Below are 15,236 nucleotides of genomic sequence, written 5' to 3'. Positions count from 1 at the left end.
GGGAACGCCGTCCAGTTTTGAGCCTCCGCCCACCCCCAGAGGAAAACCGAGATTTGTCCCACGGTTCCTAATACCTAAGTGAGAGGCAGACACCCGGCGACCCCGGCGAAGGCGCGTCTTAGGCTCACCGGACGCTCCCCGAACCCGTCCCTCTGGCTGCCGAGCCCCCAGCGCCTTCCCGTCTCGGAAACAGGCGCGCGCAGATCCCTCGGGGTGTCCCGGCCCGGGGCCGCGGGGGACGGCAGGTCCCGCTGGTCGCTCCAGGAGGAGGCGGGGCGCTGGGACCCCAGAGCTGCGGACCCCGGGCTGGGAGCCGCGCGCACCGGGACCCGCTGGCCGCCTTCCGCGTGGGGGTGGCCGCACCTTCCCGGGCGCCCGGCAGCCGCTCCCCCGGCCCAAGCCCACGGCCACCGCGTCCCCTCGGTGCGGCCGGGAGGGGAGCAGCCGCCTGCAGACACCATGCTGTCCACCCGGGCCAAGTACGCCGGCAAGAGGAGGAGAAAGCCGGCGCGGAGGAGGTACGCGGGGCCGAGGGGCGCGAGCGGCGCCTCTGGGGACCGAGCCTGGGATGGGGACCGCGTCGGGCAGTGGGGGCGGCCGGGCCCGGGGTGCAGAGAGGAAGGCGGGGGCAGCCCTGCGTCCTCCCGCGGCCCCCGAGCCGGGCCTGTCCCCCAGTCCGCGGCCCTTCCCTGCGGCTCTGGCGGCGAATTCTGAGGCCCCCGCGGCGCGCTGGCGCGGAGCTCCTGGGTAGCCTGGGGAGAAAGGATTTCGTTTTAAAGACACCCCCACCCCTGAACCTGCCGCTGGGGATTTTGAACCTTGACAGTAAGTTCAACGCCTCGTTCGGGCGCGAGTCGGCCGGGGTCGCTCGCTTTCTGGAAAGGGCGTGCTGGGGTCTCCCGCGTTCTGTGACCTGCGCCCTCCAAGACCCTGCGCCTCAAACCAGGGCTGGGTTTACAGGGTGTGCGCAGCAGCGGGGACGGAGGTCTCCGAGTCACGGAGGTGGAGGTGCGACGGAGAGGCCAAGCGGGCAGCCCCCACCGCATGCACAGGGACGGGGATGCGAGGCCCTGCGGGGTGGAGGAGCCCGGCGGGTCAGGGTCCCCTCCGGGTCCCCAGGTCAGGCCCGAGCGAGCTGCGTGGAGATGGGGAAGGCAGCCCCGCCCAGTTCGCTGCGGCCCCAGGCTTGGGCAGACGCCCTTAAAGGAATAGTAAATGGGAAATCCGGGGTAAGACACAAATCCCTGAGTCTTCGTCCAGTGCCCAGAGGTTGGGTTGGGGCCTGGGAGAGGTTGTGCGAAACTTAGCCGCGATGGCTGCGGAGACCCCGCTGGCCTCAGAGCCCGGGTCCTGGAACCTTCCCGAGGGACGTGGCGACCCCGGGGACAGCCCGGCTGCCCCGCGCGAGCTTCCAAATGCAGAAGGCTGGTCCGCGTCCGAAAAACTTGCGAAAGATCTCAAGATATCAATTCTCATTCCGTGTAATTTAAAAATACACAAAATGCCAGGAGAGGAGCCCGATAAGAAAGTGCAGATATGAAATGTCACACAAGTGTTATATGAAACGTCCAGAAGAACGGACATCCAGGGAGTATGAAAGCAGATGGGGGTGGGGGAGGATATCGGGGAGAGGGGAAGTGGCTGCTAAGGGGAGACGGGTTTCCTAAGCGTGTTCTGGAGCTCGCTATAGGTGATGGTTACACAGCATTGTGATTGCATCTACTGCCTTTAAATGGTGAAATTTGTCTGTGTATTTTACCACAATAAACAAAAGCTCATGAAACTTTTCAGTAGGGGCACAGATATCTCAGAACCATACTCCTCAGGAGAAGTTTATTTTCCAGGGCAGTAGAACCAGTAATCATTGGATAACTGAAAAAGATGTTCAAAATGGGAAATTTTTAAGAGTGTTACAAATACCTTAAATATTTTATTTTAACTGAAAATATCAATGGCTATCAATTTGCTAATCCTCTGATGCTGGTTGGGGTCCTCTTCTTCGTGTGTGTGTGTGTGTGTGTGTGTGTGTGTGTGTGTGCGCGCGCGCGCATAAATCGCACCCACAAGGTACTGTCTTCAGTGTAAAGACACTTGCATCTCAATAGGATCCTGACGTGTAGACTAATTCACCAGCAACTTTTTTTTTCTGCAGCCACACTGCGAGTCTTTCCAAAGCATCCAGCATAGTTCACTAAGAAACAACACTTTCTCTTTGCTCTCATTTCATTAGCAATCATAACAGAAAGAGTTGAAATTAGAAGGCGTGGGGACATTTAGCAGTGATTTTGGTCAGTACACAGCTTACCTGATGGAAACAGAGTTCCAGGTGTCTGGGGAGTCCAACCATGGTGAACTGTGAACGTCTTAGGTTTGCAACCAGTTGATGGGGGACTGAGCTAAGCGGTTAGTTAACAGTGATCTAGTGTAAAAACTGGCCTCATTTGCAAACACTGTGCTGTCTTGTTTCCTGAGTTGCTCCAAGTGCATTGCTTTAGGGATTTCTGTGACTCGCTGGGTGGTGGGGTGGCCGCATGGCCTTCTGGCTTGGACCTGGGTCTTAGCTTCCCAGCTAGGCCTCTTCCCCACCACTCCCCATGGCCGTGTGGAAGAGACTCTGGTCCTGCTGGCAAGGCTGGGCAGGCCACGTGGGACAGCGTCGCGGATGCTAAAGTCAGGGCTCCAGGGGCTCCTCGGGCTCAGGATGGGGTGGGGAAATGGGGAGAGCGATTCAAAGCCCCTCCCAACTTGGCAGTGCATCCTCCTCTGAAGCTGGTGGCAGCTGATTGGGAGCCCACGTGGCACCTGCCAAGCTGCCTTCCCTCCTGGTATGGCTCTCTCCTGACCTGCTGTAAACACCACAGTGTAGAAGCTCGCACCAGCTTTGTGGTGGTTTGCCAACAATTTTCACCCTTGTGTTGGGTCACTGCATAACGTTGAAATGTGGATGCCATTGTGCATTTGAAAGGTTTAGGGCACTGGAAGATGTAACCCACTTCTAAGGACTTTGGGTAGAATCATTTGTAAAATCTGCATAAAATGCTTTGCAACAGAGCCTGGGCGAGGTTTGTAAGGCAGACATTGGGCTTCTAGCACCTGCACACGTCACTGTCTTTTCAAATGCTTTCTTGAAGACCTTCTGTCGCTCATGTTATCAACCTGGAGATGTAGCTGAGGTGTGGCGACCTCCTCCGTCCACCGCTGAAATCAGGCTGTGCATGTGGTTGAAAATTAGCCTAATTCTAAAGCCACAAATCTCTGCAAAGTAATACTTTATACTTAGAATTCAAGTCTTGCCAAGCTTTCTTAAAAGAATTCGCTGCTCTGCTCAGTTGAAGAGCCCAGGGCTAGGGGTAAGCTCCATCCAGCCTCAAGCTCTGGTTCCTGCCTTGGCTTTGAGCTGCTGTGTCACATGGAAGGACACTGCCTTCTATCAAACTCTCTCTACATGAAGTGCCCTCATTATTTTTTTCCTTAAGGCAGAAAAAGTATTTCATGACTCTTTTCTTATTTGTTTTCTTGTTAAATATTATTTCTTTTGTAACAGAAGCATCTTTGCAGCAGTTCCCCTTTGAGTGGGATTAAAACAACATTTTTTTTTCATAGCAGGTGATTCATTCTTGGAAAATATTTTCCCATCAGACCCTCAGAATCTGTACATGTATTGATGGGAGTTGGACTTGGTCATCAGAACAACCATGAGGTCTTCTTCCACAGAAGAAGTGTGAGGCTTGTGCTAGGGGAAGACTGTCCTCCCCTGGGTGAGATTCTGAACCAGGAGAGATCAGGGGCTGGAGTGCAGACCTGCAGACTTGGCTGCCTATTCTCACAGGTTTGATCTTCCTTTGCAAGGTAAAGTCAAGTCCAGAGCAGGTTTAGTGTGTGAGTTGGTTGGGGAGTCAGAGAGGCTGTGAGGTCTCTCAGCATCCACTAAGCTTTCCAGCTTGGCAGGTTTCTTTACTCATACCACATAGAGAACAAGTTGTAGCTACCGTGACCTTGGGGGATGTTTCTTTCTTAACATGGAAGCTGGCACTTAGCCCTGCAACCCTCTGGTGCAAAAGACACTCATATCTGTCTAGGAACAGAGGACCTCAGTGAAGGTGCAAGGATGTCATGCAAAACATGTGCCTCTGCCATCAAAACACCTCCAACCCCATTCTCCCCAGGGTCAAATCTGCACAAGGTTTCGGCAGCAGAGCAACTGGCCCAGGCAATGGACCAGGATGGGCGGAACATATCAAGGCCCATTTCCCAGGCTCCCTTGCAGCTGAGGGTAGACATGTGACCTCATTCTGGCCAATGGGACCCAAGTGGAAGTCTTCTGGGAGTTCTGGGAAGGCTTCTGCTCTCCTGATCCAAGGCAATGGGCATGGCCAACTTCTGCCTGGGATGCAGACGCAATACCATAGCTCCAGCCACATAGTGGCCATAAGGCAGGAAGATAAGAGTCAACATGTTAAGAATGTCAGAGCATAAGGAAAGGGGAGGAGTCAGAAACTTCACTTACTCACTCATTTCACAGATTCCTTCTGAACATTGACTCTGCCAGACCCTGTCCTAGGCATGAGGAATCCAGCAAAGAACAAAACCTTCCCTTCTGTAGCCTACATCCTAAACATAATAAATACACATCAGGATGTGATACAAGCCATCTAGAGGAGAGTGTGAATGCAAATTCCCTGAGGTGGGCTTCGCTTGGGGCAAAACTGGAGCTGAGTGGTAGAAACAGCAGAGAGATGAAGGCTCAGGAAAAGTATCACCGAAGGTTCTGGCAGGGGAATGGTGTGTTGGATGGTTCTGGTTGCTTTAGGGAGAGAGATAGGTGGAGGGTAGAAGTCAAGAGGACAGCGGGGGACTACCTGGGACTCCAGACAGAGGCCCTGGTGGCCTTTTTGACAGGGAATCATGGAGGGTGAGAAGTGGCTGGGATCTGCACGTAGGTTGAAGAAAATGCAGATAGGATTTTGTGAGTAATTATATATGGGTATAAGACAGAGGGGAGTCTGAATGGCAGTCAGGGTTCGGCCTGGGCAAATTCACTGAGGTGACATCTACCCTCTTTCATCTCAACTCAAGCTTAGTCCATCCGAACTAGCCTGTCCTACCTGTCACCATCCTCCCGTGGAGAAACCTGGAGTTGTCCTTCCCCCTCTGGAAAACCATTCCAAATGCTGCTAATTCCACCCCAGGATATCCAGTCTGCCCGTTTCTGTGCCCAGGGCTACCGTCATCCCCTGTGGCCCTTATAGCAGCTCCTGGGAAGTTCTGCATCTCCTGCTCTCACCTCTTCTGGTTTGATCATACTGTAGCAGATTGGGTCTTTTTTCTTTCATTGTGTTAAATCACGTGATATAAAGTTTACCTTTTTAACCATCTTACAATGTACAAGTACATCAGTACATTCACAATGTGCAACCATCCCTACTATCTAGTTCCAGAACATTTTAACCACCCCCAAATTTTTGGAAATCCCATACCCATTAGCAGTCTCCTCCCATTCCCAAAGGATCTTGTAAAAGATGAAAGCAGTGCCTCCTATCAGCAGTTCCTCATTCTACCTAGAAAAGAAATGGAAGCTTCTCCGGGTCCCTGGGCCCTCCCTTCATTTCTTCCCTTTCCTCAGCCCCCTCAGGAGGTTAGTTGGAGCACTTTCTTGATGCAAGGCCTCTCTTTCCCTCTGGCCAGAACCCTTGAGGCCCCGCTCAGCTGCAGAGCTCTGCTCCAGAGGGCTTCAAGGTCCACACCTTCCTTCCTGCCGCCTGCCTCCTCCATGACTCTGTTGCTTTCCCACATCCACTCTGCCTGGCCTCTAGCAGGCACTCAACAGGCAGTGACATATTTCTATGTTCACATGGGACAAGGTTGGGAGAGTGTGCACCAAAAGATCAACAGCCACCACTTCCAGTGATTGTGTTTGAATTTTAAATTTTTCTTACAGTGATCAGGCGATAGATACTCTTTAAAAAGAAAGATAAACAGAAAAATGGAGGTGATATGAAAATACATACACAAACACCATCAACAAAATCGAGATGCAAACAAAATTTGTAACATGTATAAGATTAATATGCTTAGTAGAAAATTAGCTCGTACAAAATGATGAAAGAACTATGAAAAATAGGCAAAAGCATTAACAGTCAATTTACAAACCAATGGCCAATGAGCATATGAAAGGCATTATTAGTAGTTAAATAAATAAAACAGGCAAATATGAGATACATTTTTTACATTAATAACAGAAGCCACCGTGCACAACCAGTAGGAAGGCACCTTGTACTGTGGAAAACTATTTAGCAGTGCCTACTAAAGTTGACCCTGCAAATTCGCTTTCCATTTGGAGAGAACAGAAATGTGTACATATGTACGAAAATGTCATGATGGAGGCCACCAGACTTCTTTCAACAGTAGGATGGACACATCAAGCAACATCTGTTTCCACAGTAGAATACTACTCAGCAACAAACATGAACTAGGCTACACATAAAACGTGAGTGACTTTCTCGGACATAACGTTGGGTGACAGGAACCAGACACCAGCAAGCACAAGCTGTGCAGCTTCCTTTCCACAGGGCTCACAAGTGGCAAGATTAATCTACGGAATTAGAAACCAGGATGGCAGTGACCTTTGAGGAGGAGACTGTCTAGGATCCTGGTGACATGAATGTGTTAATGTGAACATTTATATTTTGTGCATTTTAAAATGACTTTTTATATTGATAGCACCTAATTTTCTAGATTAGGAAGAAGCTAGCATTTTCAAATTGCTAATGAGAGCATAACTTACTGCAGCCTTTATGGAAAAAATTAGTCAATAATTATCAAATGCCTTAAAAATGTCTTTTTGCTTTCACTCAGCATATCCACTTCTAAGAATGTATCCTCAGAGGATTACCTAAGGATGTGCAGTCATATTTACTTACGAGGACATTGTGGCAGCTTAGCTATAATAAAAAAACATGTGAACAGTGATCTAAATAGTAGCAAAGCATCTGGGATTCAGACTGAGAAGCCTGCAAGGGCTACTGGACACATGGATGGGTGAAGAAGTGAGAAGAGAGAAGAATATAATATTTCTCTTTAAACATGTGTGGACCAAGTAAAGCAACCCAGGTGTTTAAAATATCTTCTCATGGTTGGTGGCTTGTCTTTTCACTCTCTTCATGGTATTTTTGATTAGCAGAAGTTCTTAATTTCAAATCATTTAAATGTATCAATCTGTTCCTTCATGGTTGGAACTTTCTTGTCTTGCTTACAAGTCCTTCCCTTCTATGATGTCATAAAAAGCCTCCTCTACTATCTTCCAAATGTTTCTTAGTTTGGCTGTTTACATTTTAAGCCCATGGTCCACCTTAAGTAATTTTTTGATGTGGTGTGATGAGAATCCCATTTCAATTTTTTTTCCAATATGAAAAGCCAATTGTGCCAACACAGTCATCAATAAGTCCAGCCTTTGACTGGGCTTGTCAGTTCCCACCCTGTCGTAAATCCAGCTCTCTGTGTGCATGGCTGTGTTCCTGGGTCCTGGATCCCAGTCCAGACCAAGTTCACCACTTTGCAATAAGTTTTAACGGCCCCAACACGTTTCTTCATCTTCAGGAAGGCCTGACTCTTTTGTGATCTCTGCACATCCATATTAACTTTAGAACAATCATGAGATAGAATCAGCTTATTAAGTTCCCTCAGAAAAAAAGAAAAATAAACAAAAACAAAGCCTCTAGAGATGCTGAGTGAAACTGAATTAAATCTGCGAATGTCTTTGGGGAAAATCAACATCTTTGCCCTGTTGAAGCATCATCTGTCTCTACACAGAGTCAGGTCTTTTAAAGTGGCTTCCTTTATATTGTCTAAATTTCTTTCTCTAGGCCTTGCATACCTTACAATATATTTATTTCTAAACATTTTAAATTTTATGAAATTGTAAAGGATGTATTTTTAAAAATTCCTTTTCCAATTCATTGTTGCTGGTATATAAGAATGTAATGGTTTTCTGAATCTTGATTCTTATCTACCAACTTTATTAAACCCTATTATTAATTCTAACAATATATCTTTGCATAAATTTGCTAAGCCTGCAATAATAAAGCACCACAGACCAGGTGGCTTAAACAGCAGAAATTTGTTTCTCACAGTTCTGGGTGCTGGAAGTCCAAGGTTAGGGTGTCAGCAGGGTTGGTTTCTTCCAACGCCTCTCTCCTTGGCTTACAGATAGCTGTCTTCTTCCTGTGAGCTCCAGGGGTCTTCCCTCTGTGTGTGCATGTGTCTCGTGTCTCTCCCTGTGTATCCAAATCTTCTCTTCTTATAAAGACACCATTTACATTGGAGTAGGGCCCACTCCAAGGCCTCATTTTAAATTAACCACCTCTTTAATGCGTCTCCAAATATAGTCACATTATGAGGTACTTCAGGGTTTTAACAAATGAATTTTGCAAAATGCAGCCCATAGTAACCTACAAATCTTCTGTTTAGAGCAGTGGTTCTTAACGTGTGGATCCAGAACAGCAGAACTAGGTAACCTGGGAGCTCATTAGACATGTAGACAGCCCTGCCTCACCCCAGATCTCCTGAACTGTGTGGGCAGGGCCACAAGCCCTACAGGGGGTGACTGACAGGCTGAAAGTTTGTGAGCCTCCCAGGTACACTCTTACAATCTTGTATTAATGGCCTTTATATCCTAATTTGTTTGTGCTGCTTTAACAAAATATCACAGACTGGGTAACTTATAAGGAACAGAAAGTCCAAGATCAAGGCGCGGCCACTTGGTGTCTGGCAAGGGCCTTCTTCCTGCATCTTCACATTCAGGAAGAGGAGAAGAGGGCAAACCCATTCCCTCAAGACCTTTCACAAGGGCTCTCATCCCATCTATAACTTCACCGCCTTCTAAAGGCCCCACCTCTTAATACTATCACAGACTCATGCTCAGTTTCAACACATGAATTCTGGGTGACATTCAGACCGTAGCACTTATTTTTCTTCCCTTAACGGACTGGCTAGGTCCTTCAGTCTAATGTTGAAACAAGCGGTAATGGTGGGCATTCTTGTGCTCTTGGTTTCAAAGAGTACGTTTCCAATGGTTTACTATCAACTGTGCTTTTTGCGGTGAGTTTCTGTTTTTTGTTTTTTTGGTTTTTGCAAGTGACCTTTGCAGGTTAGGGGATTTCCTTCTATTCCAAGTTGCTAAGACTTTTGAAAAAACAATCATTAAAGAACGCCAAATTTTATCAAATGCTTTTCTTCATCTACTGAGATTATCACATTTTTTCCTTTAGTCTTTTAATATAGTGAGTTACATTAGTGATTTTCTAATGTTAAACTAAAATTGAATCTTGAGATAAGCTCTACCTGATCACAATGTACTATGCAGTCCCTTTATCGGTGCATTTGGTTTATTTTTAAATTTATGATTCAGCATCTTTGTTTGTGAGTGAGACTAGCCTGTACTTTTTATTTACAGAACTATCCTTACTAGATTGGAGTTTGAGGTTATGCTGGCCCCATAATAATGATTTGGAGCTGGGTGTGGTGGCTGTCACATGTAATCCTAGCACTTTGGGAGGCAGAGGTGAGAGGATGGCTTGAGCAAGGAGTTTAAGACAAGCCTGGGCAACATAGCAAGACCTACAGAAAACATAGCAAGTCTCTACAAAACAATTGTAAAAATTATCCAGGGGTGGTGATGCACACCTGTAGTCCTAGCTACTCAGAGGCTGAGACAAGAACTTGCTTGAGACCAAGAGTTTGAGGCTGCAGTGAGCTGTGATCACACCACTGCACTCCAGCCTGGGTGACAGAGCAAGACCTTTTCTCAAGAAAAAAAAAAAAAAAAAAAAAAACAGAAAAAAATGATTTGGAGATCTTTTGCTTTTTCTCTTCTTCTTCATGTAAAGCTTGGAAATCTGTATTCCTTGCATAGTCAACAGAAGTCATCTTTAAAACCTCTGAGCTGCTGGTCCCAGTACTTTGGGAGGCTGAGACTGGTGGATCATTTGAGGTGAGGAGTTTGAGACCAGCCTGGCCAGCATAGTGAAACCCCGTCTTTACCAAAAATACAAAAATTAGCTGGGCGTGGTGATTGGTGCCTGTAATTCCAGCTACTCAGGAAGCTGAGACAGGAGAATTGCTTGAGATCCCATCACTGCACTCCAGCCTGGGCGACAGACCAGACCGAGACTCCATCTCAAAAAAAAAAAAAAAAAAAAAAAAAATTTGAGCCAAGGGTATTCTTTGTGGGAAGAATTTTTTTTTTTTTTTTTTTTTGAGACGGAGTCTAGCTCTGTTGCCCAGGCTGGAGTGCAGTGGCCGGATCTCAGCTCACTGCAAGCTCCGCCTCCCGGGTTCACGCCATTCTCCGGCCTCAGCCTCCCGAGTAGCTGGGACTACAGGCGCCCGCCACCTCGCCCGGCTAGTTTTTTGTATTTTTTAGTAGAGACGGGGTTTCACCGTGTTAGCCAGGATGGTCTCGATCTCCTGAACTTGTGATCCGCCCGTCTCGGCCTCCCAAAATGTTGGGATTACAGGCTTGAGCCACCGCGCCCGGCCTGTGGGAAGAATTTTTTAATTTTTTTCTTGTTTATCATTTTTCAGATATAATTTACATAGAGAGAAATGGTCAGATCTTAAGTAAACCATTCGGTCAATTTAATGAAAAGATACCAAGAGGTAGAACATTTCTATCACCCCAGAAAGTTGTTTCCTGCCCTGCCACCATTGCCTGTGGTCTGATTTCTAGCACTATAGGTTAGTTTTGCCTAATCTAGAATTTACCTTAAGTGGAATCGTACAGTGTGTACTTTTTGTGTCTGGCTTCTTTCACGATTAAGAGACATCCATGTTGTTGCATGTTTCAGTAGTTTGGTTCTTTTCATGGCCAAATAGTAGTATGTTTTATGAATATACCAGGGTTTTTTTCCCTTAGCTGTTCTTCTGTAGGCAAATATTGGGGTTGATTCCAGGCTTTGGTTATTGTGAATAAAAGACTATACTTCTGTATAAGGCTTTTTGTACACATATGTTTTCGTTTCATTCCAATAAGTACACTAGTCTCTCCTTATTTAAGATTTCACTTTCCACAGTTTCAGTTACCCTCCATCAACCACAGTCCAAAAATATGAAATGAAAAATCAATTCATCAGTTTTACATTGCGCACCATTCTGAGTAGCATGATGAAATTTCATGCTGTCCTGCTGTGTCCTACCCAGGATGTGACTCGTCTCTTTATCCGGCATCTCCACGCTGTATACACTACCTGCCCTATACAATGCAACTATATAGGAAAAAACATAGTGCATATAGGGTTTGTTACTATCCAAAGTTCAGACATCTACTGAGGGTCTTGGAACATATGAGGAGGGACTACTGTACCTAGGAGTGGAATAGCTGATCAAGGTTAACATTTTTAAAACCTGTGAAATAGTTTTCCAGTGGATGAGAGTTCCAGTCACTCCAGATCCCCTCCAACATTTGTGGTGTCCATCTTTTTCACTTTATCCATTCTAATATGTGTGTACAGGTATCTTATTTTAATTCACATTTCTCTAATGAATTATGATGTTGACTATGATATCATGTGCTTTTTGGCCATTAGTATATCTTCTTTAGCAAAGTGTCTGTTCAAATTATTTGCTCATTTATAATTGGTTTGTAAAAGTATTTTATATAGTCTGGATACAATTCCTTTGTCAAATATAGATAGGTAGGTAGGTAGATAGATAGATAGATAGATAGAGAGAGAGAGAGAGAGAGAGAGAGAGAAACAGCAGATATTTTCTCCCAGACCATGGCTTGTGTTTTCAGTCTCTTAATTTGTTTGAAGTCCAGCTTACCAATTTTTTTTCTGTTATACTTGGTGCTTTTGTGACATAAGAAATCTTGCCATGTTCCAAGTATGTGAAATTTTCTCTGTTAATACCTATAGGATTTAGTTATTTCTCTTCTTTAATTTCTATTGGTAATTTGCACTTTCTCTTTTGGGGGGACAGGACTGATTATTCCAGCTAAATGATTATTGATTTTATTGATATTTTCAAACCTTAGTTTGGCTGATTTATTTTATGTTTGCCCATTATATTTTATTGCTCTGCTTTTGTTTTTATTATTTACTTCCTTCCTTGTAATTTGGGCTTAGTCAAATTTGGAAATTTTTCAGCCATTACTTTGTGGAAAATTTTTTGCCCCTTCGCCTTTCTGCAACTTAAATTACGTGTATATTAGACAGCTTAATATAGTTCAAAGGTCGTTGAGGCTCTATTTACGTTTTATAAGCCTTTTCTGTTCCTGTGCTTCAGTTTGGATAATTTCCATGCTAGTCTTCAAGTTGACTAATCTTTCCTTCTGTAGAGTCTAGTCTGTTGTTAAGCTCATTTCACAAACTTTTATTTTTAGATATTGTGTTTTTTATCTCCATAGTTCAATTTGATTAATAACTTTCTTTTCTCTCCTCACTATGTTCATGTGTTGCTTTAAATTCTTCAGCATAGTTGTAAAAAGTGCTTTGAAGTGTTTGTCTATTGCATCACCTCTGTCATTTCTGAGTTTGATTTGATTGATTTTTTTTCATTACAAGTCACATTTTCTGGCTTCTTGTCGTGTCTAGTGCTTTTGGGTTGGATGATGAACATTGGCAATGTTACACTGTCTGGATTTTGTTACCTTCTTTGAAAGAGCATTGGACATTTTCTCTCTCTCTCTCACACACACACACACACACACACACACACACACACACACACACACAGGTCTCCAGGAAAGTAGGAGGATGCTTCTTTCTTGTCACAAGAATGTTGGATGTCTCCTCACACCCTTCTGGGTAGGACCTAAGACAGCTCTGCAGGGCTGTCTCACCAACAAGGTCTGTCCCTGTGATCTACTGTCAGGAGAGCCTATCCCTCTGCTAGGACGAAGTCAGATCCCAGGGCTCTGTGACTCTCCAGCTCCTTTTGCGGGGAGCAGTAGTAGAGATGGGATAAAAGTACAGCTCTTTTCCAAGGAAATTTCTTCACAAAATCCTTTCCCACCCCTTTTTCTATCCTCCTGAGTATGGGGTCTAGAGTTGCCAAATTGGTTCTTGAAATTCCTTTTGTTACACTCATACCCAGGAGTTTTGTCAGCTCAGTTGGAGACCCCTGTTTTAACATCCTGTTACCAAAGGTGTACAGGCATTGAGGTACTGTGTCCTGAGCCAGGCTGGCTGTTTCTTGCGTAGCAGCCCTGAGAGACAGAGGCTGTCAGTGTGTTTTATAAATGAGGCAGAAACAACTCCATTCATTATTTTTGCTTACTATGTATTTTTGCTTACTATCTATCTATCTAGATAAAGTTGAGTACAGCATCTGTATTTTTTATGTTTGGCTTCTTTTTTCTTTTCTTTTCTGTTTTTTTTTTTTGTTGTTGTTGTTGTTTTGTTTTGTTTTGTTTTTTTTTTGAGGTGGAGTCTTGCTCTGTCACCCAGGCTTAAGTGCAGTGGCAAGATCTCAGATCCCTGCAACCTCCGCCTCCCAGGCTCAGACGATTCTCCTCCCTCAGCCTCCGGAGTAGCTGGGGTTACAGGCATGTGCCACCACACCCAGCTAATTTTTGTATCTTTAGTAGAGACGGGAGTTCAGCATGTTGGTCAGGCTGGTGTTGAATTCCTGACCTCAGGTGATCACCTGCCTCCCAAAGTGCTGGGATTACAGGCGTGAGCCACCACACCCAACCTGGAACTCCCACCTCCCAAAGTGCTGGGGTTTCAAGCGTGAACCACCACACCCGACCTGGAACTTCCACCTCCCAAAGTGCTGGGATCACAGGCGTGAACCACCACACCCGACCTGGCCTTCTAAAAAATTATATTTTGCTGCTTATCATGTTTTAAACTTCCTTCTGTCCTCTAGGGAGTGCTACTGTGTTTTGCTTTGGAGGTGAGGTAGTAGAAATAGCTTCGGTCGTGCTACTTGGGTGAACTAACTGCTCATGAATGTCGCCGAAATCATGGCTGGTGGACCCGGTCCTGTGGGCCAGTGCTGGGCTTTGAGGGATGAGGGTCAGGGCACTGGGAACACAGAGCCTCCAGATATTCTTTCAAAGCTACACATGAAAACTTTGGTTTCATCTGTGGGAAATGTGGATAGATGAGTGGTGACTACAGCCTCCCAGGAATCATTCTTCCCTGCATGTTGATGATGGAAGATTGTAGAGATGGATGGACACACACGCAGAGAATTTACATGTGCGTACGTATGTATATATGGAAAGAGATAATGTCTGTGTCCATGAGCGTGTGTGTGTGTTTTATACACAGAGAAGAAAAGAGAACGCACACACATAGGTACATGTTAAGTATCTCTCTGTGTGTGCGTGTGCATATGCTCAATTCCTAATAAATTATACTTTCCTAAATGGAGTTTCAGTTTGGTCAGTGTTAATTGTGATACAGAGATTTTCTCATTTAAAAATTACATGTGGATGCAAATGCACTGGGCCAGGGGCAAATGGGAGGGAAAGTGGGCCGGCCCTGATACTTTGAGGGCTGCCAGGTCTAACCCTCGTGCTTGGGTGTGAAGGAGCCTTCTAGGTGCCCAGGGCCCAGTGGGGCTCCAGCCAACAGAAGAGGAAAGGGGTGAGGGCAGAGGAGTGGTGGGGCATCGTGGATGAGCAGAACCTGAGACTACAGGATGAGGGATTCTGCCTCTGAACACCAGGGATTTGGGCTGCACAGTGCGGGGCATGGTGTTGGAACCCCTGGGGTGATGCAGGAGTGAAATGGCAGTGGAAAGTGGGGCCATGATCATTCTTCTCTCTCCCCCAAGTCCTAAGCCACTGCCTCCAGAGGGAGCCAAGACCAACCCTTCCAAAAGGCACCGGGACCGACTGAATCAAGAGCTGAGCCGACTCACCAACCTGTTACCCTTCCCCGAGGACGTGCGTGCACGGCTGGACAAGCTGTCCGTCCTCAGGCTGATCGTGGGCTACCTGAAGGTGAAGGACTACTTTGCAGGCAAGTGGTGGCTGCTGTTACCAAGCGAGGGTGAGAGGCCCCCTGGCACCTGCTGGGACCCTGGTGGAGGCTGTGGCCACAAGAGGAAAAGGGGTAACTTGGGTTAACCCTTTGTCCTGGTGAAAGCTGCACCATTGCCTTCAGACCTCAGGCAGAGGCGAGAGGCACCTGCTCCACACAGGTGCATTAGGTGAGCCAGGTGCTCACCTGGGAGTGTGCCTGTCCAAGGTGCAAACCCTGGCTCCTTGCTGTCCCAGGCTGCTC

The 15,236-nt window shown here is 46.2% G+C and overlaps 1 protein-coding gene across 4 annotated transcripts in view; it reads left to right on the top strand.

Annotated features, from left to right (window-relative positions):
* Positions 1-386: 386 nt before the first annotated feature.
* LOC105472464 (aryl hydrocarbon receptor-like) overlaps positions 387-15,236 on the top strand; it is a 68,809-nt gene continuing 53,959 nt past the window's right edge. For all 4 annotated transcript variants that reach the window (XM_071095907.1, XM_071095909.1, XM_071095908.1 and 1 more), the window contains exons 1-2: positions 387-518; positions 14,785-14,972. In XM_071095907.1, coding sequence (XP_070952008.1) covers positions 460-518; positions 14,785-14,972 — 247 coding nt within the window. In that variant the 5' untranslated portion in view covers positions 387-459. The remainder of the gene's footprint in view (positions 519-14,784; positions 14,973-15,236) is intronic.

This window comes from Macaca nemestrina, chromosome 4 (assembly GCF_043159975.1).
Source record: "Macaca nemestrina isolate mMacNem1 chromosome 4, mMacNem.hap1, whole genome shotgun sequence".
NCBI classification, from domain to species: Eukaryota; Metazoa; Chordata; class Mammalia; order Primates; family Cercopithecidae; genus Macaca; species Macaca nemestrina.
The sequence above is the reverse complement of the archived record's forward strand: the minus strand, read 5'-3'. Positions and strand labels throughout refer to the sequence as shown.